The sequence below is a fragment of the Aquila chrysaetos genome, chromosome 22, assembly GCF_900496995.4.
Source record: "Aquila chrysaetos chrysaetos chromosome 22, bAquChr1.4, whole genome shotgun sequence".
NCBI lineage: Eukaryota > Metazoa > Chordata > Aves > Accipitriformes > Accipitridae > Aquila > Aquila chrysaetos.
In genome coordinates, this window is record NC_044025.1 from 16,617,605 (window position 1) to 16,642,960 (window position 25,356).

A 25,356-nucleotide genomic window follows, 5' to 3' on the forward strand; every position below is an offset into this window, starting at 1 on the left:
AGCGTACTCCTTTCTTCTCCAGCCACTACAGCAGCAGAGAGAGACCAACAGGATGCTGTGTCGATGATTTCCTGAAGCCAAACTGCTGATAGAGATTTGGGCAGTTCTGTCTTACTGGAATTAACCCCCTTCTGAGCCAGTAAAACATGTATGTTGAAGTTAGCACAGAGTATAACACTAAGCAATGTGAGTGAGAATCAGGAGGGTGCGTATCTATCTTAACTAAGGAAACCAAGTTGGTGACTGTCAGAGGACACCTTTCCTTTCAGAAAAAAGTATGGAGTGAGTCAGCTGCTGATGAAGAAAATATACCCCTTTGCCACTTTTCCTTCTTTCTATCTGAGAATCACATCTACATGTCAAATGATGATGAGCGACAACAACGCTAACCTTCCTTCTACAGCCTGTTGGCAACATAGGAAATGTGGCTCGGTTGCCTTGGGAGACAGAAGTGATGAAGATGTGGAACATCTGAGGACCAGAGGCCTCTTCTCTCTGGATTCCTGCCGTGGTGTTTTATAGATTCTACCATCATCTTCCCTTGCCCATGGGAGGTGGGTTACGATGTGGCAGAGAACAATGCTGTCACACAGCTTGGGGAAGCTAAGGGGCTGCACCTTTGTGTGCTAATACCAAAAAGTCCTTTTGTAGGAAGGCAGAAATAAGGAGGCACTGGGACACTAACTCAAAAATATTCTTGGGTTTTTGTGGTTTTGTGATGTTTCTTCATTCTCCCAGGTGTCTCATTAAAAATGAATTAAAATGAGACAATTAGCTGCTACTGAGAATTTACAATGTTGCTGCATCAAAGTACTTTGGAGTACTTACTAAATAACAGCTGAGTAATTGGTATCTATCTCTACTGTCTGTCACAAAGACAATGGACATGGCGAGGGTCCTGGAGAGATATGGTCTTTATTGAAGAAAGGAAATGAATGTTTAAACAGGCTAATTATAAACAACATATATAAATTAATATGATTAGCTGTAGGGTTTTTTTTCTGTTGTTTTTTTTTTCTGCTTCCTTCCATATAGTTTTTTTCTGGTTGGCTGTAGAATGGGTTCCCTGGTGATCAAATAAGAAAAGGCAGAAATAATATTCCTTTCACAAAACCACGGTCAAAAGGCCCTTGTGCTTCTTAAGAATGGAAAATGTGGATACATGTCATCTGGAAACCACTGCCTGACAATGGTTGCAGGACAGTAGCAGCTTCTTCCATACGTCCCCTCTAACCTTACCGCTTCTCCTGTTACTTCTTGAGCAGAATTCAGGTCTTGACTTACTGCCAGGTCCAAAACTATAAAGTCCAACATCTCCCACGTCAAACCTATTGTATACGCACCACCAGTCCTCGTGTGTGTGGTGCGCACACATCCTGGACAGGCTCCCCCTCTGGCACATGCATGTTTGATCCTGCAAGCAGAGCCACCAGCCCGGACTGCAGGGAGCCTGCCAACCTTCTGCTTTGAGCTGTGATGGACTGCTGCTTTTCCACAGCTGCAGCATGGTACGGCTGCTTCTGCCTCCCCAGCTCTCTGCTTCTGGGTGGCAGGATTTCACCCCAGGAAAAGGAGGAAAGAAACAAGAAAAGCAGTAAGGCAGGAGAGTGGCAGGAGAGAATTTCTGATCAACTCTTTTTCACAGACTACATTTTTATTTGAGACTATACCAATTCCAGTTTTCATAACAATGCATTTTTCCTTTGACAAGTGCTTATTTCATTTTATATAGTTGTCTAAATAGTTACCACACTGCTAATGTTTCCAGCCAGAAATTACTTCCCAATGTGACAGATCCAGACCTTCCAGTAATTTGCGTATGTAAATTCAGATTATTATTATGTTCACATGTAATACTACAGGTAACAAAATGAAAGAGCAGATACAAATTATCTGCATAAAAATCTGCATAAAATATTCACATATGGAAACCTAATTTTTCTTGTTTGTATAAATGTCTGAACATGTAATATCTATCAATCAATCTCACTTGTACCCATACAGCTCAGAAGCATGTCATATTTATTGTGTGAGTCCTAACATCATCTTTCAGTAGTTCATAAAATACGATCACTGCTAGGAGCTGATCAGAATTCAGAACTGTATGATCATTTGGTTGTTACTGTGGGTCTAAAACATCTTTTTTTTTTTTTTTTTCCTGCTATGAATTTTTCTCATTTAACAGTCAACTAAACTATAGTGATCTGGGAATTAGCAGCTGAGGACTGTTAAGCACTGTAGAATGCTTAATGCAATTAGCAAAGTTAATAAAATGTTGGACAGGTGCCTTATACCGGGGGAAAAAAGGCGTTGTTCCTATTTGCTCAGGATCAAACAGTTACATTACCTTGTTTCTTTTAAGAAAGCATTTATTCTTAAAATGGAATGAAATAAAGAACAAAATCAATGATTGACCTGTTACTGGTTGAATTCTACAGTAAGCTTCCTTGTTTTCTACTTCCAGGAGAACAGCTTCAGGAAACATGTACCTACTTGCAGAGGGGCACAGAAACAAAAGGTACACTGAAATGGGCAAAGCCTGAACAAGATTACCCTGGAATATCTAAGGAACAAGTTGAAGCCAGCTCTGAACCATCTACCTTTAATAACAGGTGGAGGACGGGAAATATAACAGAGGTCAGAGAGGAATAAGTATACAGTTCCTCCTCTTTCTGACAAAGCTGATCCTTGGAAATCACACACTTATCAGCTTAACACCTGGAAAGATGGCAGAACAACTGAGTCAATGAGAGACAGCTGAAAACTACTGATCTGTGGAACTGGGGGGAGAAGACAACTCCTGCTGAAAGGTCCATGAAGCATAAGAAAAACAAGGATGTTGCCAACAAGGTAAGTGTGTGAGTCTACTTGGGTCTTCACTCAAGAGCTCACAAACTGGAGGACTTCCCCATTTAGGGTGAATGTTTTCCTGTGTCTGTCCTTGAGGGAAAACTGAACTAGGTAATTCTAGTTATTTCTATGTTGGTTTTAGAGAAAGATGGGGAAGTCTGAGTGAAAGCCTGTAATTATGATGGGTCTTTAAAAAGGTAACATTTAGAGAAAAGACCTTAAGAAAGAAATTGTGGAGTCAGTCTGTCAGGCTGCCTGTCCTCTGGTTCAAGCCATGTTGTTCCAGGTTGTGTTGATTTTGTGTTTCCCTTACCTCTTCTATATTTATATCCTTCTAAGAAAAGATTCTACAATGGCTGAAGTGAAACTGGAGGAAAGGATAGTCTTAGCTTCTTCATTCCTGTCCTGCCTCCTAAGCCATCTGCTGCAGTGGCATCTGTGCTTAGGGAATACACACAGCTGCCTCTGACATTACACCTATTACATGCCTTAGCTCTCTGGGGATCCCAACTGAATCAAGAACAGAAACCAGGCATAAGAAAAGTAGTGGCTGGAAGACACAGCATCACTTATATCTCTCTGATCATGTAGGCTTCTGTCTTCTGAGCAGCCATGACAGTATTAGAGGGTGAGCAAAACCCCAAAGGAACCCAATCAAAGGCAAACCAAGGATGCCCCATGCCATGCACAGCTTGTCAACCCCCCTGTTTGCTTGTGTCCTCAGAAGTCTGCAGAGCACAGTTGCAAAAACAAGGAACATTTTTCTGTTCCTGCTAAGGAAAAGGCAGAGATCCTTGTGCAGAGGGCTGGTGTCCGTGTATGCATTTCAGCGAGTCTCTAGCCATCTTTAAGCTAGGTCTGCAGAGTCACCCTCTTGGAGCTGAGCTTGCCTGGCTGGAGGGCTAGTTTGTTCCAGAGGAAAAACCTGCACAGGGACAGGCTTGGAGCATAGGCTTGAGGCCAGAATTAATGCTGATGTAGCCCCAGTCTCTGGGTAGAGCTACGCCTTTACCCTTTGCATAGGTACAAACCGATTCTCAGTCCACAGGTGTCATCTTGGTACCACTGGTAAACATAAAATGGGAGTGTGACTTATTGTTGTGGGCTTGGGCTGAGAAGTTGGTCATTGCTTGATAGGACTTGCCTTCACTTAAAACAAAAGGAAGTGAATAGAAGCTGGTGGCTGAGATCCTGGACTGTGCAAGAGGAGCGGGCAGGACATGCTCTCTTTTGGGAGTGGGGGAGCTCACTTCCAACCTGCATTTTGTGATAACATGTAGGAATGCCCAACTCCTCAGACACTGCCTAGGCTGACGTATGGAGAGAGGTACAGATGTGCAGACTGTCTGCTGCTCCCCTCTGCAACCCTGGGCTAGGAGAATTCCCTAATCCTGCTTATCTGAAGTATTTACACTCCTCATAGTGCCCAAGTGTCAGCAGGCATGGCACAGCCACGTTTCAGCTTTGAGTCATCGGGTGAAAGAAGTCTGGTCTGGGGCCTGTAGTGACTAGAAATCATTACCTTGTGTTGGCTGCTTGTCCTCTGCAAGATGAGTTTGTGGGCTTGATCCATTTTCCCCACATACATGCATAAAACGCCCACACATCTGGCTTGTATTAGCGTGTCCTCATTGGCAATTTCTCTAAAGACAAACCAAGCTGGGGAGAACTGGAGTGTTTTAACCAGCTGCCGCTCACCTGGCCCATTGAGAGCACAGGTATAGCGAAGGAGGAGCAGAGGGGGGGTGCTGGTCCTGCTCATCCAGCCAGGACATCCTCTGTTGTCATCCTAAAGTGGTGCTGTGCTCCTGTTCAGCAAGATGGCCCTTCCCCAACATTTGAGATAACCTTGCATTCGTATAACTAGGATGTTTTGTCCTCCCTTCCTACAAGCAGCCCGGTCTTCTTTCTTTCTAAGGACACGCACTGTAAGAAATAAGTAAATAAACGTCTCCCCTTATTTTCACCTGCCGTGAGCCAAAAGCTTCCATTGAAATCACAGGTCTCTAAACGCGGGGTTCACAGGAGCGGGGTGCTGGGTATGTGGGGGGCCTCTCCCGCAGCTGCGGGTCCGCAGGGCAGGATCCGGCCGCGGTTTCAGCAGGAGGCCCCAGCTCCCCGCTGCCGCGGAGCGAGCGGGAGGGGCTGCACGGCAGCCGCGCCGGGGGGGGGGGGGGGGGGATTTCGATCAGCACGACTGCCAAAGCCAATTATCAGGAAGAGGACGATATAATTATATTAGGGAACATCTGTACTTCATTAAAAGCCCTCGCGGGGCGGATTCACGCCCGGCCACGTTACGCACAAGCGCTTCCAGCCGCTCCTCACCCCCCCCGTCGTCCCCCGTCCCCCCCCCTTTACCGAGCCCGCCCGCCGGCGCCACCGCCCCGGGCGCAGCCGGTCCCGCTCCGCCAGCTGCGCCGCCCCGGGGCCGCGCCCGGGCTCCGGGCCCCGCCGCCCCGTTCCGCCCCCCCTCGCCGCCCCGGGCGGCTGCACCTGCCCCCGCGGCCCGGCCGCCCCTCCCGCCGCAGCCGGTCCCATCCCGGGCGCGGCGGGCAGGCGGCGCTCTGCGGCCGGGCTGCGCTGGGGCTCCGGGGCGGTGCGGCGCGGTCTCTCCTCTTCTTCTTCCTCCTCCTCCTCCTCCTCCTTCTCCTCCTCCTCCTCCGCGGCGGCGGGCAGATGCGGCGGATCTTGGGGTGGCTCTCGCCCGCAGCGGGCTCCCGTCCCCCCGCCGCCCTCATGGACGGCAACGGGGGCAGCAGGCGCGCGTAGCTCGGTGAGTCCCGCCGCGGCCGGTCCCGGTCCCGTCCCCTCCCCCAGCAGCCTGCCCGCCGGCAGCCCGCACCGCGCTGCCGCAGCCGGGGATGCTGCCTCCCTCGCCCGCGCTCCTCCGTTTCCCTCTTTCCGCGTAAAAATCGACTCCCCCCCCCCCCCCCCCCCCTTTCCTCCGCCCCGGCGCCCCACGCGTGTTGGCGGCGGGGGCCCGGCTGGCGGCGGCGCCGGGGCCGGGCTGCAGGGACCCGCTCGCTGCCCGGCTCTGCCACCTGCTCCCTGCGGCTCCGGCTCCCTTCGGGGGCTGCGGGAGCGTCGCCTCTGCGGGCTGGTCCCTCCTGCCGGGATGGGGTTTGGGAGAGCGCTCCCTGGTCGTGTCGCGGCGGGCGTCCTGCCTTCCCCTCTGGTAGGAGTCCTGGGCTGGGGGGCTGCAGTTGGACTCCCAAACATTTGTTTCAGGGTAGGACTTTACCAATATCAATCTTGGAGTTATTTTCTTTCAGCTAAATTGAATTTAAACTGACTCAGCGGTTGTAAGAAGCTCAGGGAAAAACGTCAGTCTGAGGATTGTTTTCCTTACCTTGGGTTTAAAGACCTCTCTTTGTATAGTCGTAATGATTTCCTTTTGTAAAATAATTTTGTTGTGCTTTATTTACTCCTGGAATTTAACAGTCCTCCAAGACAGACAGGCTCGTTAGAGGCTGAAATAATCGGCTCCAAGGCACAGGCAGTGCCCTTGGTCGTAACAGGTGCAATGTGCATATTCTTATGAACAATGAAATGGTTTCAGCATTCAGGTTTATTTGTATGCTCTGCGTTTCTGTGACTCTGAAGAAATTGTCATGCTATGTTATGTCAAAGATGTCCTTACAGTGTGAGCGTGTCCATAGAACCTAATTAACAGGACATAGGAGCAGCTGCACAGACCCTGTCTGTCAGTGATGGCTTTAATACCCAGGGTATTCCTGGGTGACACCCTATAGCTTGGGGTGTTTTGGTGGCTTGTGTGAGGACCCACACTGGGCATTGGTCCATCAGCGATGCTCTGGCCCAGCATGAAACACTGGGAGTTGAGGGGGGAAAGAGAAGTGCAGGGGAAGAACCAGTTGTGCTCAGATTGTATTCTCTAGACTTGATGGTCCTTTAATACAGTTCCCTGACCCTGTGTTTTCCGAGCAGGGTGGTGGTGGTGGCACATCTTGTGTTGTTACTGAAACCTAAAATACTGACACTTATATTCTACAGAAGGAATTTCCTGGGCAGGTATTTCATAGATAAAAGGTTGCCATTGTTTTAGTAGCTTCATGGGCTCCTTATTTAAGGCAAAAAATCCAGAGTGATGCCACATAGGTAATTGACTTAACGGGAGTCATTCAGGAGTTAGAGCTGTAGATCAGAAGGAAATTAGACTGGAATTTAATTATTGCTCTCAAGCCAATATAGCACAAATGGTGTATTCCAGCCATCCTTACCCAGGTTCAGCTCCTGCTGTGGGAGACCTGTGCTCTGTGGTGCAGCCAGTGGCATCTCCTGCCTGGAGGCGTCTCTGCCCTTGGCACTGAAAGATGCACTTTGCTGGCACTCTGCTTTCCAGAACTCTTTAAATCTCACTTATTTTGTTAGGGATGGGAGCAGGAATGGACTGCACATGTAGGGTGGGGAAGAATGACTGGGTAAAGCGGTGAGGATGGGGAGTGCATTCGTTACTCTCTGGCTCTTTATAGATTACAATAAAGAAATGGTAGAGCAAAGGACGAGTCAAGGCTCTAGCCAAGGGAAAGTCCCTGGCAATGAAATCTGTTAGAGCTGTCCTCCTATGTGGTGTTAGTGGAGACACCTAACAAAGCATGGCACCAGGGATGTCTAAGAGGTCTTCGCTTATTGTCAGAGGTGCCTCTGAGAGTGCACAGGCTTGAGTTCTGCCTTGTAGCTTACTCCATCGTCACAGAGAGTGCTTCTTCCTCCAGGAAAATGGTGAGAAAGAAAGTCATGGTGGTGTCTTCTGGGGCATTCAGTCCTCTCCAGAGGGTTTCCCCAGTGGTGGGGTCTGCCAGCTCATGCTAATGAGCTGCAATAGCAGTGAATTTTGTGGTGTTCTGCAGTACATACGAGCCCTGGGACAGCGAAATGTCTTGCAAAGGAGGTGGAGAAACAAACCCAGCATTTCTACTGCTGTGTTAACTTCCCTTGCACGACTTACAGCCTCACCCAGCGATGTAATTCCATCCCTGCTGGTTCTTGGTTTATGGCAGGTGAAGGTAGGAATATGCTTCTGCCTCCTCTGAGACACAGCATTTTGTATAGTTCTAATTCAGCCAACCAAGGAAGGTAATTACCTTGTTAACCCTTTGTAAGATGTGACTGACACAGCTCCCTGTCATTTATTAAGTTAAAAGCGGTGTGTACTGTTAAAATACAGCACACTGCACAAAAAGACATTAGTTGAGAAGGAAACTTTTCTATAATAGCATCAAGTCAGCTTCATCTAATGATGTTCAGTTGAAGGGATTTAAAGTGTTATTTAATCAAATTTAGGGCCAATAATCTTAAAGGATTCTTTAAAAATCCTTAGAAATAATTAGCAGCCTTATTTAGCATCTTGAGTGATTTACGCTGGTGAGAGAGTGATTTGTCCTTTTCACATCACTGGTAAAGTGTGATGTTGCTGTGAGTAAGCTGGATAATGTTTACGGATCTGGTAAAGCAATGAAGCTTTGGATAGTGGCCCTTTAATTGCCTGAAGCTTTTCTTGCTGTACATGCTTGTTTAACAGAGTTTTGAAAATCATCTCTGGAAGCCAGTCATTTATGCTGGAGATGCTGATCTGGTCAGGGATATGTCCATTCTGCAGTCGTGGATGTAGCTTGAAGCGCTCTGCTCTGCAGGAGCGTGTCTGTGACCACATGGAGCTCTGTGCACCCTAATGCTGCAGGTACCTGCTCTTGCCTTGCTGAGCTCACCTGTGCAAAAGGAGTGCTGTGTCCTTGCTCCACTGACTTGATGCACCTGCAGGAAACGAGTCAAGGTGGGGTTGATGCAAGAGCAGAGACTTCTGGACACCCTGGGCAGCGAGCGTAGGAGACTCATAGCTCCAAGCCATTAGCTAGGCCAGGAGTTTAGCAGGATGTAAAAATGAGTTAGATGTTTCAGACAGCTGAGAGAGAGCAGTGTGTGCTTAAAATGAACAAGGCTTAAAGGGGGGTCCAATGCCTTTTGCTTAGTGTTGTTGCTCTCTGATACAGAGTTGGGAGAAGATGCTTTCTAGGTGCTGCTGATGGCTGCTGCAAGGCACGTGGTGTTTGTGAGGACCGGGTGGCAGTGCCTGCCCTCTGAGGAAGACCTTTTCTCTCACCGTAGACAGCTAATAAATGAAGGAATTAATAGTAGCAAATGAATTCATAATCATAAGTTTAAATCTTTGTGGCGAGTTCTTTAGTAAACTATTCTTTTTTCTCATTTCCTTGCTCAAGGTCTGCTCTGCCTGTGGAATAGTAGTTCAAATACTCTGGGGTGCTTCTTTCTAATAGTATTGCTTTGGTTATGTTAGAAATCTTTTGTCTAAGCAAACTCACTCTGGACACTTTTCCCACGTGCAGGTTTTTTCAGGGATGCAGGAGCTTAGCAGGTGTGTAGCAAAGGCCTTTCCTTTGCTGGTCAAATGTTTGCTCATGTCCTAAATATAACTTCTGGGAATTTGTGTTTGTTTTGGAGCTGGGGAACACTTTTCTCTTTTACCCGCTTTATAGATTCAGAGGATTTAAGCATATGATTAACATTAAGCATGTAAATATTCTCCCCGGACTCATCTTTTGGATCAAAGGCAGAGTGCTCAGTATGTTGAGAGGATGGAGCCCTCAACCACTAAATGCAGGGAGCTGATCTGCTGCTATGCTTGTCTGAAAAGAGTATATGATATGAGTACTTTGGATTTATGTCTGTCTGTGCCCCAAATCCCTCTGCTAACTGCTGTCTTGATGTTCTTTATCTACAAAGTGCTTACAAGCATTAACAAACCTTTGTGATGCTGCTGAGACGTGTTGGTATCCCTGTTTTCCAGAGTGAGATGCTGAGAGAGTTTGGTGATCTGCTGAGACCACTGTGGGTTATGGACAAAGCTGGGCATTGAACTTGCAGCCTTCAATTCCCAGCCCTGTAAGGCAGGGACAGCAGCACATCTCTCTGGCAGTACTTGGTTGAACATTGCCATCTTTCACATGATCAGAATGCTCCCCAGATTTCCATCCCAACACAAAGACTTCTCGTATCATCTACTGGATCAGACTCCAATCCAAAATATGGTCTGTCTGCAGGAGTGAGCAGTAGCCTGTCAAGGGAAGGAATCTCAGAGAAAATTTTGTATCTGTCTCGGCTCTCAGACTTGCTGGATGTTGCAAGGAGAGCTGCTGTCTCAAGACTTCTGTAGCTTGAATGGTCACAGCTTAGAGAAAGAGGGATTTTTCCATTTTCTTTCCTGTAAGTGCAGTAATTCTTCATTTATCACTGATTTAAAAATACTGAGAATGCCTCTACAGAGCAGAGCGCCTGAGTCCATGCATATAAATATAGACAGGCTAGGTGTATATGCCTATGAGCTGGCAAATGAATCAGTTTCCAAATCTGAAGTTTGCGTAGTGTCACTTTGGGCTCCGAGTTAGTTGTTTTTTCTGCCTGGTTTTGTTTTGCTTCATTTCCTTAAGTTCAAATAATTTCTCAAAAGAGAATGGTCAAACTTCAAATGCGGAGGAACACGCTTTGCACTGATCTTGCATGGCAGCGCTTGTCACAGGGCAGCGTGGAGGTGAGAGGCTGGCGCCTGCGTCCCTTGCTGCTCTGCCGTTTGTCAGAAAGACCCTCCTGGACCGCTGCGGGATGCCGGGGTCTTGGGAAGCTGTGCTGGCCAGGCAGGCTTGTGCCGCATCAAATAACCGTGACAAAGGCAAGCTTCCGTGTGTTTTGAAGTTTCCCTTTAGGAAATGCGATTCATCAAAATCCGATGTTCTGTAGTATAAGGCAAGTGACAAATTTGCAACAGTTCTTGAGTTTCCTGCAGGATAGCCCTCTGGTGTACCTGCGCGTACAAACATGCGTAAGGAACAGGCAAGACATAGTTGGGAATTTACTACCTTTACGTACTTTGTGAATGAACCACAACCATCCTGAGCTTTTTCATGTATATAATGGCATCTTTCCCTCTTTCCTTTTATCCTCTGTAGGGAATCTGTGTTCTTCTGAACTAACGTTCCATTCCATAAATGACCCAATCAGCCTTCATCACTGCTCGTTAGATCAGAAACTTCATTAGTTAATAGCAGTGCTGTTCTTCCTTTTTGTCCCTACTACAGCTAAGCTCATGGCATTTACAGACAGACTTGTTAGTCATTAATATTCTTTGTATTCTTCATCTTTGGCTTCAGAAAAGAAGGCCTTTCATCTTTTGCCTTGCTTTGTTTTTTAGAAGAAGCCAAGTTTGACTGGAGGAAAAAAGAAACCAAAAAAACATTTCTCTCCTGCTTTCTTATAAGCTTCCAAGCAGTCTCCCCTGCTGACTTTGTACTTTCACAGTAGACAAACATTGACTTTGTTTCCACAGAATATAGCTGGTTATTTTTTTCTTGGTTTACCTTTTTGGTTATGCCTCAGCAGCTTGACAGGACAGGATTAATTAGCAGTGACTGTCTATTTTGCTGAAATTCTCATTCTTGCCACAATTTTTCCATCAGGTTTATTGTACCTAAAGTCAAGTTGATGTAAATAGAACATAAGCATGTGTGTAAACTTAGAAAAAAGTGTGAAGGGTTTCCCTGGTTTGGAGCCTAGAAGATTACTGTGATTGGTCCGTTGATTCTTGCTCTTTTATTTAAAAGAAATCAAAATGCTGATACCCAGGAATGTGTTTTAACTCTGCCTACCAGGGGTGAAATGTGCATGGGCAAATACAGTAATAAACCATGTTCCTCTGTTGGGGAAGGCTTTCCTTGCACCACTAAATGCTCACTAGTTGTAAATGGTCAAATCTGGAGCCTTTGCTAATGTGCAATGCCAACTAAAAGCAATATACAGAGGCACACGGCATTTGATCCCTGTGATCATATGGAATCTTGCAGCTCATTTCTGAAGAGCAGGACCAAAAGCAAAAAAGCTTTTTGCCTGTGCTATGTGTTTTGGTTTTGGTATAAAAGTCACTTGATGTTTGTTAAAAGCTTTTTTGAATGTGCATGTAGTTCATACCCATTCTGCTCAGGTTTCCTCACTCCTAGCTCTGATGCAGTGCATATCACAGTGCGATCATTAAGTGTGATTACCACATTTTTGACCTATTTAAAAGTCTCTGGCTGTGAAATTCCAAAGATTCTAATTTAAGCTATAAAACAGATTATTAATGTGCCGTCACTTCATGGCTCATTTCCTGATTACAGCAATTTTGAACGTGTACATATAGTCTGTTCCAATGCATGTGTATAAACATCATATACCATGTACAGCCTGGTCATCTGGGCTTGGGGCTCACGTTCCACATACCTTCCACAAATTAAAGCAGATAGAAGAGAAAGTCATAAGTGCAAGAAGCTGCAACGTTCCACGTGGGTGCTGGTAGAAGGCCTGATGCTTTCTGCAGGGCTGGAGCTCAGGAGAGGATATAGGAATGAGGATCATGCAGGGTTATAGAAGTTGGCCAAGAGAGCAGACTTCAGGAACATCTTCACACAGTCCCTTGCTCTGCCCCATGGACTGAAGAAGGTGCCCTCTGAAAGCACCAGGGCTCAGTGATTGTCCCTGGATTGCTGTCAGGGGACTTCAGCTGTACTAAAGCCAAAATACAGGCAAGATGCTACGTGTACTCAGTGGGTCTGCAGACAACAAAGATGGCTGTTGAGATCTTCCAGTCTTTTCCATCACTTCATTCAAATCTGTCATCTTGTTCATGGAACTGAAACTCTGCAGAGCTTCCTTATCCATGTGCACAGAAAGGAGTTGGGGGTTACAGTTACATGGGTCACTTATGATTCAGCCATTAGGATGACACAATATGAAATAATTCATCAAGGTTACAGGTGCAACTGCAAACAGTGGCTCTAATAGAGAAATCCAGTTTGAAAGATTAAGAGCATGTGGAAGTGTTGTATAAATTATCCTATGACCCAGTCACTGCATCAGGCCTGAATCAGCAAGGCACTTCGGTGCACGCTTACGAGTCTACTCCTGGTAAGGATGTAAAGAAAAGCCAATGTCTCACTAAGTTTCATAGGATTAGTTATGTGCTTAAAACTGCATCCAGAGATTTTTTCCTGAGCTGGGAGCATGCTTAAAGTTAACTGTGTGGCTGGCTGAGTTTGGTGCCATGTTCCAGAGGGGCTGACCCTGCAGTCCCAGCGTCTGTGGTTCCGGCTTTCACATCTTTCAGAAAGCAGCATCCCTTGAGTTTGGGTACGAAGCCTTAAAACCTTTGTGTTGACTCTCCACGTACAGACTGGGTGCACTTTTTACTTAAGTAGCAGCTTGTTCCTGTTCCCTTCCTGCAATCTAACTGCTGAAGCTGCTGCAAGTGGTTTTAATAGTTGGAGATGTTTGGGGGTCTCTAATGTGATACCCACTGTCACCTGGACACAGACACAGTGGGGTCCTCTGTGTTTTTCTCAAAGGTCAAGGTAAGGTACAATGCCTATTGGCAGAAAAAGGAGGGGGGAAAGAAGGAAAAGTGAGACGGGTGAAGGAGTTAATTTGGCTTATTGACTTATCCTTTTGGGTCACGGCACATGATCAGAGTCCTGACCTGACAGAATCAAGTAGTTCTGTGCTGAAGTTGTTTTTGGTTTTGTTTGGAGTTGTTTTGTGGTTTGGTTTTTTTGTTTGTTTGTATTTTTAAATCAGTTTGTCATTTTAATGACGGTCACTGTGTCGATCACATCCAACTCAACCAAGTCAGGAAGCAAGCAAGGTTTGGAAGATCAGGACTTGAACTCTCTTTACGTTGCTCTCTTTAAAATACATTGTCATGAAAAACTGACGTGTATGTTAAACCTGTAATCTTGCAGATACTTTAAATAGTTGAATAATTTGGGGCATGTGAGCAGTTCTTCAGAAGTCAGTAGGGACAGTACCTGAGCCTGGATATTTGCAGATTAAGGCTACAGGCTGTTAGCTATTTGGCTATTTTCTTACTTCCATGTCGAGTGCTTGGCTCTTTGGTCCTACATGAGCTCTCAAATATGGATGTCTGGATTAGCAGTGATTTTTATACAAGTTTGGCATGCAGGATGAAAGCAAGGTCTGGAGAAGAGCAAGGTGAAATGGGACCCTTCTCTTTCAGGACCTGGGGGTGAACTTTGGCGTAGCTGAACCACTCATGCCTCATGCACACAATATGCAAGAGGTGAGAACCAGGCAGTGGGTCCCTGCTAGAGAGCAGTGTCCCTTGGCGTTTTCTGTCCTGCTCCAAGGAAAGGAGATGTAGGGAGAGGTACAATTAGTCCTCCCCATCTCCAAGCACTGCTGGAGGACAAGGTTAGCAGTCTCTCTCATGGCTGCTGCTGTGCCAAGACCTGGAGGAGAGATTTCTGTTCCTCTCCTCCATGGAGACTACCAGCGCAAGCCTTGTATACTCGTTCTGTGCATCAGGGACAGGATTAGTGCTTCTGTTCCTGGCATGTGCATATGTCAGTGATTGGAACAGGCTGCCCTGGGAAGTGGTGGAGTCACCATCCCTGGAGGTGTTCAAAAAACACATAGACGTGGCACTTCAGGACATGGTTTAGTGGGCATGGTGGTGTTGGGCTGACGGTTGGACTCGATGATCTTAAAGGTCTTTTCCAACCTAAACGATTCTATGATGTGTTAAACAGCATTTCAGATGTTTGGTGTGTATTGCTTTAAAACACCAGCAATACAAACTTTATAAAGGCAGAGTTACTGCCATTTGTTACTCAGTTGCTGGAGATGATCCTTTGGATCCTTCTGTCTATCTTCCAAGTGAGAAGTTGGTTGTGAGGCTGGCTAAGCCCTGGTAGAAGATATCATTACATTGTGTACACAGCTGGGAGAGCATCAGCTTGTCGTTTGCAGTTGTCTTATTTCTTAATGTGGTGTAGTAAATTATAAATGTACACAAACACCTACGGAGCATTTCATTCATAAGCTGCCAGACTGCAGTGTGTGTTTTGAAATTGCTGTTTTGGGGTTTGTTTTTGTTTTCTAGGATAACTTCATTATCTGATACTAGGCATTTCTTAAAAATAAGTAGATGACATGAGAACCATGTATCCATTAGTGATTCTGCTAATAAAAATTTGGTCTTTTTTTCATTCCATGAAAGACCTTCTGTGCAACAACCTTGTTCTTTATGGCACAGTTATTAGCTGTTACTAGGTCATTTCAGGAAGGTCATTATTTGCGAATTGGTGTACTGTGGGGCTTGGAAGCATGTGCCACAGTGTCGTGTAGGCCAACAAGTATTTGAGCATATAGATTGTGAAAATGTGCAAGAGGTTTGTATAAATAGGGATGGTTACGACTAAGTCCTTCTCATGGCATTACTCATATGTCCCTCTCTTCTGGGGTATAGCAGTGCTAACAGCTATCCAGTTTGTGTATTAAAGCAAGTATCTTCCAAAGTGGAACCACAAATGACAGCAGAATTATGATTAAAGGGCCGTCAGTACTGATGGCAAGCCCAATGTAAAATACAAGTCTGGCTGTGGTTAGGAGAATGTGCCCATCTAATAAGCAGCTTAACTTGGTGTATTACTGTGAATTAGAAAGAAGCATGAAATATGTGATGTGAATAGTAGGCTGGATTTCCCTGTCACTGTGTATTTATGTTCCTGGAGCTGCCCTGGCTTTGCCAAGGTTACTTCTGAATTGCACCCAAGTGAACGAGAGGTGCGTTTCCACTTCTCAACACCTTCCTCTTTTTTTTTTTTTTTTTCTTTTTTTCTTTTATTTGGAAACAGCAGTATAATTTCTCTGTTGTAGCCCTAGATTTGAAGTTTTCATATCAGATAAAATGCAGCCAGTAAGACTAATTGGTCCAAATGGTTTATTTTTCCTGATCAGATGCTAACTGCTACAACTTCATGTAACTCCATTAAAGAAAATAGGTGTTGTTCCTTTCTCATTAATGGGAGTTGGATTGGACCATTAAAGGCCAATTTTAGCAGAGATATTAGCAAATACTAAGGCTTGATCCACAGCGTTTTGCAGTCAATAAACCAGCAATTGCTATCTACACAATAGCAGGTCTAGTAGGGGTTTGAGTGTCTTTGAGATTGAGAGCGCTTGTCTGGTGTATCGCTTCTTTAAGTTTTCTGAAATCGGTTAAATTGAGATAAATCCAATGACTCGTTCATGTCTATTGGAGTTGCTCAAAATTTATGTTCTTCATTGAGAATAGACTGTGGCCTGCTGTGCTTGGATAGGGGAAATCGGGAGCTTTTCCCCTTGGACTATAAATAGCCTGCTGAATGTTTGTGTTCTAAAGGTGGTGTTCAACCACTGAAACAGTATTTCCAAACTGCTTTAAATCACTTCCTAATCGTTTCTGTTACGGATAGGGAGGTTTTACTTTTTGTAGGCTCTTACATGCATGAAGTTTCCTTTTAAGGTGGTTGTGTCTCTCTCGCCTCCCCTCGCGGCAGGATTCTTCTCCTTTACAAGCCACGTCCAAATATCTCAGTGGTATGCTGCGGAAAGAAAAGCCTATTGTATAAGGCTGTGTGTATGGGTGTTTCAGCAAGTAGCACAAGAAATCTGAGGTTCTTGTCTTGCACACCTTTTATCTTGATGTTTTGACAAGCCCCATTTAAAAACTCTTATGGCAAGTGATTTTTATGAGCACATGTGGAGAGGAATGTGTAAAGTGCTTGAGATGGTAGGGACTGGGAAGATGCATGACAACTGCTTTGTGTAAGATGATCTGTGTTCTGAGGAACAAATGGTGCATTGAGATGACAAATGGAGCAGCGGAGGTGCAGCTGGGCTGCAAGGGCTGTTCGATAGCAGAGGTACTGCTGAGTGGGTGGATGAGAGTCTTCTGCAGTGCTAAGAATAATAAAAATGCATTTGGTCTCAGCAGATGAAAGGATTTTGTATGCTGGTCAATATAAACAATTTCCTGTTTAGGTTTGAGATTTCTTATAAATTAAATGATATAATTCTCATTGATTTAATTAAATCAGGTTCCAGGGTCTTGATTTGCAGAGTTTTCTGGTAGTGGTTTTATAACTAGAAGATTTTTAGGCAAACAAATGGCCTCTATCTCACTTGCTGGGTGGGGTGTCTGGTGATAATTAGTGAATTTATCAAGGTGTCCTTCCATGTTAGAGACAGGCTGTTATCCACTTTTGATAGGCGGAAACAGAGGGACAGTGAGATTATAGGACTTGTCTAGAGTTATTGCTGTCAGCGAGCAAAGTGCAAATGCAAAGGCTTGAGGTTTTGGTATCTTACCAGCTTGGGCTGGGAGTGCTGAAGTGATCTTCGCGGTTGGCACTGCGGGGACCCGGTGCTGGTTTCTTGGCTTTCCACCTGGTGCGATGACATGTGCTAATATTGCATTGCTCTGATTAGTTTTGGTTTCTCACTTGAGTTTGAACGTGTGTTGGCTTCCCTCAGTAGATCGAGAAGGAATTAATGCCGCATTCTACTTGATTGTTCATCAACAGCTAAAATAATGACAAAACTGCTCCACCCCAATTAGTAAAGCAGCAATTAGGAAGACTTAATTAAGACTCAGACATCTGAAATCTTACTGCTTCCTGGGCCTGGGAATGCTGTAGCAGACCAGCGCATGCAGTGAACTTTGCTTAGTGTTAGCCCTGCACTAACGAGCAGAATCACTTGTTTCCTCATTTAGAAGTATTTGACCTTAAGATATGAAAGTAGGTCAAGGAAGTGACTTTTAAATCATGGAAGCTTGTGGTTTCAAGACTCACTTAGTCAATATCTGGATTTTATTTATATGTATGTTCTTATTTCTAATTACTTTGTCAAGTAACTAATTGAGCAAGGCCAGCTTAAAAGATAAATGACTGTAAAATCTTGGGAAGAAGAGAATGTTGTTTTCCTACAACAGGACCAGAGGAATTTGTACCCATAAGTTAGATTTGCAAACCTTCTGACCCTCCCGCCATTGGTATTTTTTTTCATAAAAACAAAGATGCTGTCGGCTCAAGTCACTGTTTCACCAAAAGGGTCGTTTACCTTTCATAAAAAATAATAAAGAGCTGTATAAATATTCTCCATATGCTGCTACTGGATTGTATTAGTGAAATATGTCAGTATTTGTGGTGTGTGCAGCCCCACATTTTATGACACCACTTGAAAAATGCGAGACATTCGTATGAGTTATTTGGAAGATGGTGACAAGACTGTTTGACATAGCTGTGTCTTAAACAGAGCATTTTCAAGCATACAGTAGAGAGAGAAAAGCATGCGTGACCAAGTGTCGCCAGCACTGGGGTAGCAGACTTCAGCCCATGTGCTACTAGAAAGATGGCTATGGGGCTTTCCAGTTTGCTGGATTTTTTTTTTTCCAGTGTGACTGAGTGCTTACAGGGACCAAGCAGATGGCTCTGAAGATCTTTTCTGCATGGCTTCCAGAGATTTGAAAGCAGGTTTTTTGACAGCTTATGTAGTATTGGGTCTCTACCATACCTAGTTATTTCCCATCCGTGGCTTTACTGAGCTTCTCAGATCATCTGCATGTTGCCAAGACTTACTGCAGAGCTCAGTAGTAGAAATGTAGACACAGGAGAATCTAAGAAAGGTCATCTTTGACCTCTTAAGCAACTTAGACTTTCATCTTGTGCTGGTGTTGGCTGGGATGGAGTTAATTTTCTTCATAGTAGCTGGTATGGGGCTGTGTTTTGGATTTGTGCTGAAAACAGTGTTGATAACACAGGGATGTTTTAGTCATTGCTGAGCAGTGCTTACACACAGTCAAGGCCTTTTCTGCTTCTCACCCCACCAGCGAGCAGGCTGGGGGGGGGGCACAAGAAGTTGGGAGAGGACACAGCTGGGACAGCCGACCCCAACTGACCCAAGGGATGTTCCAGACCATACGACGTCATGCTCAGCATAGAAAGCTGGGGGAGGAAGAAGGAAGGGGGGGACGTTCAGAGTGATGGCATTTGTCTTCCCAAGTCACCGTTACGCGTGATGGAGCCCTGCTTTCCTGGAGATGGCTGAACACCTGCCTGCCCATGGGAAGTGGGGAATGAATTCCTTGGTTTGCTTTCCTTGCGTGCATGGCTTTTGCTTTACCTATTAAACTGTCTTTATCTCAACCCATGAGTTTTCTCTTTTACTCTTCTGATTGTCTCCCCTATCCTGTCGTGGTGGGAGTGAGTGAGTGGGTGGCTGTGTGGTGCTTAGTTGCTGGCTGGGGTTAAACCACGACATGCCTGACAGTGTTGGCTACAGCACAGTGAACCTTTGTACATCTGGTGCTTCTCACACCTGAATGCAGCTGTTTGCACTGGTGACCAGAGCCGGGTTTTTCTGAGCCAGAAGAGCAGGGGTGATCAGGGGCAAGCTGGGTTTGGATTTGGGTCATGAGAGTATGCCATGGGTGGCTGAGGAAAAGGTTACCCCGGGCGCCCTTTCCTCTGAAGCAATTGTGCTATTATGCCCTTGCCATCCAATACAACAATGGGGACGATTGATAGTAAAGAGCAAGGAAGAAGCAGCTTCTGCCTGCATCTTTTTATGATTATATCTAGTCCCTGAGCCTTCACTGTATTATCTCCTTAAATCTGTGCACCTGACAATTTTGCTTTAGCACAGTTGAATGTATTACTGTCCTGGGTTGCAAAAGAAAAGCATGCATTTACAAGCTTGCCACAGGCTCCCTGGGAAGATTTGGAGTAAACCTCCCAACATGCAACTGGCCGCTTCAAATTCTCCTTTTTCACATAGCTCTTTTTTTGAAGAGTGAACTATTGCGAGAAGTTGCTGTATGCAAACTTGAGATGAACCGTTTTGTCTTTCCAGGATTTTCTATTTTCATTGCTCAAAAAGCAGTTATGGTTTCCCAGCTTTGGAGTCTGGCTATGAAAAAGCCCTGTCTGAGGGCTGGGAGTGTTGATGCATTGCTCAGTGTCTCCAGGTACAGCATTCACGAAACAGTGGGTGATGAGATTGACAAAACCTGTGGGCAGATGATTTGTAGTGCATGCAGCAGCACAAAGTGGGGGCTCTTTCGGTTAATGAATATTGAACTTCTCCTGTCTAAAAGCAAGTTGTATCCTGCTCTGCAAATGAGTGTCTTCGTGAGAGGCTGAGCTGCAGACGGGGACTGCTTGTGAATTCGTTAATTTGTGTCTGGGTGACAAGTGTGCTCCAAACAGGGCTCTGCTGGTCACCCAACAGTTGGTGTCATGCAATGTGATTTTTTTTTTTTTTTTTTTTGAGTTGTTCGGTTCTAATTATTCTCCTCTTGAAAGCTAAGAGTCTTTATTCAGTGCTAGATGCTTTTCTCTAGCTGCTCACATTGCATTTTGTACATGACAATATCCTCCTTTGGAAAGAATTGGTGTAATAAATTTGTGCACGCAGCAGTCCCTAAATTCAGCTCTATTTGTGGCAGGAGTTCCAAAGGGCACATATGTCTCAGAAGCATTGTGACTGTTGCATGAAATGGTAATTTTAATGCATGGAAGATAAGCTTCTGATTTATTTTTATTAGTGCAGATGAAAATTACTATGATGTTACAAGTAGGGTGTAAAATAATATCTTTAATCTCATTCCATGAGGAATATTAACTTCAAATTTTGTATTTATTTTCTTTCCTGAACAGCTGTAAAATGCTTAGTATGCGACTTCAGCATCTGTTCTATCATGTTTATGTAGGAAGGTTTCTCTTTTTCTTTTTTCATGCTCGTAACAGGAAAAGCACATTTTCATTTCTGTAGTGTTTTATGCAACATAGAAGTTCAGTTCCTTTGATCAGGAAAGAGTCTCAATTTTTAACCAGAGCACAGAAATGTGCATTTATCCTAATGGACAAAAGCACACTAGGAAATGCTTTCCCAAACAGGACACTGCAGGTGACTTCAATTTGAAAACCACCCAGACTGAGAAATCAAACATTTGCTACCAGCAAGAATACCCAGGCAGCCAGGGCAGGTGCAAGGGACTATTTCTACTCCTGTTTTCCTTTTATCACCTATAGGTGAGAACCAATATGGTCCTGAAGACTTCATAGATATACAAGTAGCTTCTTGGAAGGTTGACTGTAAATTGAGGTTCTGGGGAACATCCAGGTGCTTGAGTCTCCACTTTGTTTCCCCAGCTATTTTGGCACAAGCTGCAGGGAGGATAAGCCCTTTGTAGACTTCAGACGTGTCCTGTCTGTGACAGGTTAATCTGCTGCCCGTGTCCGCGCCTCGGGGTGGCTGACAGCATGAAAGCAGGCCTGGAAATGGAAGGTGGTGCTCCTCCCTACTACCGTTTCAGGGGTGGCATCTTATAGGAGATCAGGGGCATGATGTGTCCCAGCTGCTATAGCATACGTATGTGCTGTCCTGCTGCTGTACGGTCATAGTCATTCTATTAGCATGCAAAATCTGTTAACTGATAGCACTGGCCGTGCCAAACAGATCACTGAAGAAAAAGCGATGATTCTCGTAGCACGGCTCAGCCCTCCTGCTCTGAACGACCAAAACAGACGTGGGTAAGTGAAGTTGTGAATAACTAATGCTAAATGGTTTCATCTCTAGATAAGTTAGCAAAAACATGGATATAGGCAAGCCAGGACTTCGTACCTGCATATGAGAAGGGGAATGCATGGGTTTGTGCCATGGTCCTGTCTCTGACAGCTGTTGTAAGGGCATTAGGCAACAGTGATGTTTCAATGGGGTTAATTGGTAGCCTAAATAGCATTGTGGGGCAAATAGTAAAAGGCCTGGAAGAGAACGTTAAAGGATTCAAGTATCACTTAAAGTATTAACAGAAGATGCCCATGTAGGTATGTGCATGCATGTGTGTAATTGGCAATGCAAAGCCTTTGAATTGGAAATCATTGGTACAGAAATACAGTTAAGGTTTAGAATGGATTTAGTTCAAACACCCATAGGGAAAAGTCAGGGTATTAAAGCAGTAAAAAGATGTACTGCAAGGCATTCACTTCTGTATCAATATATTGATTATACTGAAGGTGGAGTGTGCATAGTTGGGTGTTCTGGTAGGAAAGGGAAATTTGTTTTGGGGAATGGGAAAAAAAATCACTGCTGTAAGAAATTAATATTAATGCTTCTTTCTGACGATCTAGAGAGGGTTCTTGTGGGTTTTGCTCTGTGTTCCAGTAAGCTGGGGACTCTCCTCTGTGTGAGGACAGCTATGCACAGTTTAAAGGTGAAGAAACTGGTGTGGTCTAAGACTCCACAGGTATAAGAGAAGGAAGGTTATGATGTGAAAATATTTATAATGGCAAGGAATTTTACACTGCTAAAGCGACACTTCTGCTCTGAATAATTTACCATAATAAAAGTCAAGAGTTTGGCATCCTGGTGAGTTGACTTTGGCTGTTTGCAGTGAGATTGCTTAGAGAGATGTTCCTGAGGAGGTAAGGTTTATGCTTGTTATTCCAGAGAATAACTTGAATAGTCTTTCTGTGTCAGTAGCACATAGACTCCTAAGGATTATCATCCACTGGCCTTGGGATCAGCCACCTGGAGTGTGTGGTCAAGATGGTGTCTATCCCAAATGACTTACCTGCCTAGGAGCCCACTGCATGAATCGCTGGTGAGCATCCCTTCAACTGGGCTGAGAGCCCTGCTGGCTTAAAGCTTTTTGTAGCAAGGTTTTGGGAGGAATTTGGAGGAGGTTGCTTTGGGAGTGTTACAGGTTGAGCTGGGGAGAGTCCTTATAAACCACACTGGTCTTGTGGCTGGTTTCTCTTCTGTCAGCTTTTAGTGACGCCCCTGAGATCTCTCAGTGGGTTTAGGGTGTCCGGGGAACTGCGATGGAAAGCTGCTGTGTCTGTGTCCTCCAGTGTGAAGTGGGAGCGCGTATCCCGTTTGTGGTCTCCACCAGTATCTTGTGCTCAAGCCATGCACTCACCCACTTGATGATAATGTGTAAGTCCACCATGGACTTCTGCATAGTGCTAAGGATGCTCACCCTGTCCTGTCCATACCCCACAATGCGGCACGGTGCCCAAATGCTCAGCTAACTACAGACAAACCAGCTCACACTGTAGTTCACTGTTTAAATAAAAGTACACTGTAGTCCCTGGGTACTGAGACAGGCTAAGAGATGTGATGTCTGCATGGTATACTGCAGGGTACAGAGACAGTTCATGGCTTTATACTACAGAGCATACACCTGCCCTGAGGGTCTTGTATTCGCAAGAGGCAGCTCATCTCTCTGTCTCTTGAGCTTTTGTATAAACTAATTGGCCCAGCTATCGTGTTTTCTTTGGCTACTAAGTGCTAAATCTTTGACGGTAGTAATTCCTTTAGGAGATACTACTACATTTAAGAGTTACTTGGTCTTCACTTGCAAATACGCTACTTGTATTCCTGGATGAAGATATTCTTGGAATACTTATTTTAGTGTGAACCCTCCAGTGGGCAATCTTTTATTCCAGAATAATGGGCCTTTGTCCAATTTAACATAATGTACTTTGGAAGTCTGTAGTTTGTTGCGCAGGAAATGCACTCATTTACCAAATCTCATTAATTAACTGGCACCTATTTAAGGGAAGTTTCTTCTCTCTTGCGGTGTTTAAAACATCATCTGTCATGAAAAGTAGCTCTTTAGTTTTTTAGAATTGATCTTTGATTTTACAAGTGATTACTTCTGCATATTAAAAGTAATTTTTCTGCTGCTTCTTGTTAAGAAAAAAGGACCTCAGCTTTGAGAATTACAGTTTAAGCTGCTCAGAATTGTGTGGCAGCTCTGTGTTTGCTGCCAGGAAGCTGTTACTGTGCTCAGGACAGTGTGTCTCTGCCGTTCGATGTAATATTCTACGTGATGAAAAACTAAAGTAGCTTTTTTTTTTTTTTTTTTTCTTCCGTGTGTAGCCCCCACCACTTCTGGGCAGCACAGGATTAATCTTCTGGCTGCCAATCTACAGAGCTTTTGCCCAAATCAGACACCTAGCAACGCCTGCACTGCACCAACTGTATCAGACAAAACTCATTGCCTTTCCTCAGCGGCCTTTATCGATATAACCGTGCAAATGTTTCTCCTCAGCCACCTCATCTTTGTTCCTTGCCTTGCTTCGCTTTGCCATTTCCAGGTCACTTCCCTTGCCTTTGTCAGCATGTTTAGCATTGCTTCATGTAGGCGTTGCCCTCGGGAACACCGTCATGCATACTAAATTCACGTCTGGGACCATGGCATGAAGTGGCCCATCCACTCGGGAGCAAGATATATCCATAGGGAAGAACAGACAAGCTGCAGACCTTCTGGAGGTGAGTTCTGTGCAGCTGCAGAAGCACATTCTACTGTCCTCCTGGTGTCAGGGTGCTCGGGTGGCCCTCGTACAGGTGGGTGCACAGCTTCTGCCATCCCTGGCTGCTCTGACTTGTCTTCAGTGGTGCCTGAGCCAGTCTATTTTAGTAATGCAATTATTCACATTGAGTGTAATTAATGAGCCACAGAGCAATCTACTGGTGGCTCCAATCAGTGGAATTACTCAGAAGGATCAAGATGAGCTGCTTTTTCTGAAAATGATGCTGTCATTCGCACAGAAGTGAGTTCAAGGAAACCCCATTCTTTATGCAGGGTATGTTGTGACCTGGAGTGCCTGTTCACATAAGCCCTTGTCTTGCCATAATGTAGAAGTAGGGGTCTCTGTGCGTTTGGGAAGATGTGGGTGCCAAAGGTGTTTGCCTGCAGAAGAGCTGGCGTAATAACCTTACCAGAGAGAATATGAATAGGGGGCTGCAGAAAATACTGCAGCTTGCTTTCTCTCTACTGGCAGTACCAGTGCAATGAGTAAAAGATTGTTTCAATCGGGTTTAGTTGAGTGTCTCTCTATGACAACGTGGACACGGCTCAGACTTCCTCACCTGAGGAAGGTGATGGACGTTTGTGCAGCTGTCCAACAGTGAGCTGCTGTGACTGGTACCTGCTGGCATGAGCCTGCTGCCCCCCTGCAAATGGTCCGCATACCTTCAGCACCTAACCATGAATACATGCTCGGTACGTGAATCCTCTTGCCTCTCTCTCGCATGTACTCTTTCTTCCAAATTACAAAAATACATGGAGGATTTCAGGGTGGGAGGAGGGATTTGGTATGAAAAATGGCTCTCCTCTGTGCTTGGCAGGACTTCATCCAGGCTTACAGCTGGTCGGAGGGGAGGCCAAATGTGCACCCTCAATTTGAGTGTGCCTCTCAGCACAGCTGTGAGAAAGTGTCATGCAGATTGCCAGCCGCATGCTGTGATTTTTTTGTGTGCATCTCTGCATGTACTGGTTGTGTATTATTCTGCGAACCTGCCTCTGTCTGCCAGCTAGACCCAAAAATCCACAACTTTGTCTCCTCCCCCACACGTGCTGGATGCCACTTGCTCACCAAGAGCGTGGCTTGAAGGTTTTACCCATCCCATGAACTGATGCCAAAAGGGACAGTGTCTTTCCTCGTTTGGAGTTGTGCATCTCCTCCCTCTCCCTTGCCTCGGGTTTGCAGGTTGTGTGGCTGATGGGAGTGGAGTCCCTGGGCTCATCCTGTGGGCAATGTTCAGTTTTGATAAGGGGCAGAGCAGTCCTTGGAGGGTTTTTTACCTCTT

The 25,356-nt window shown here is 45.1% G+C and overlaps 1 protein-coding gene across 2 annotated transcripts in view; it reads left to right on the forward strand.

Moving 5' to 3' along the window:
- The window catches only part of RASGEF1C (RasGEF domain family member 1C), a 135,741-nt gene that overhangs the window by 46,968 nt on the left and 63,417 nt on the right, over positions 1-25,356 (forward strand). Inside the window, exon 2 of one of the 2 annotated variants that reach the window (XM_029998166.2) lies at positions 2,465-2,850. In XM_029998166.2, the coding sequence (XP_029854026.1) occupies positions 2,815-2,850 (36 nt within the window). In that variant the 5' untranslated portion in view covers positions 2,465-2,814. Of the gene's footprint in view, positions 1-2,464; positions 2,851-5,416; positions 5,627-25,356 lie in introns of those variants that run through there. The other variant, XM_029998167.1, reaches the window with a different exon arrangement.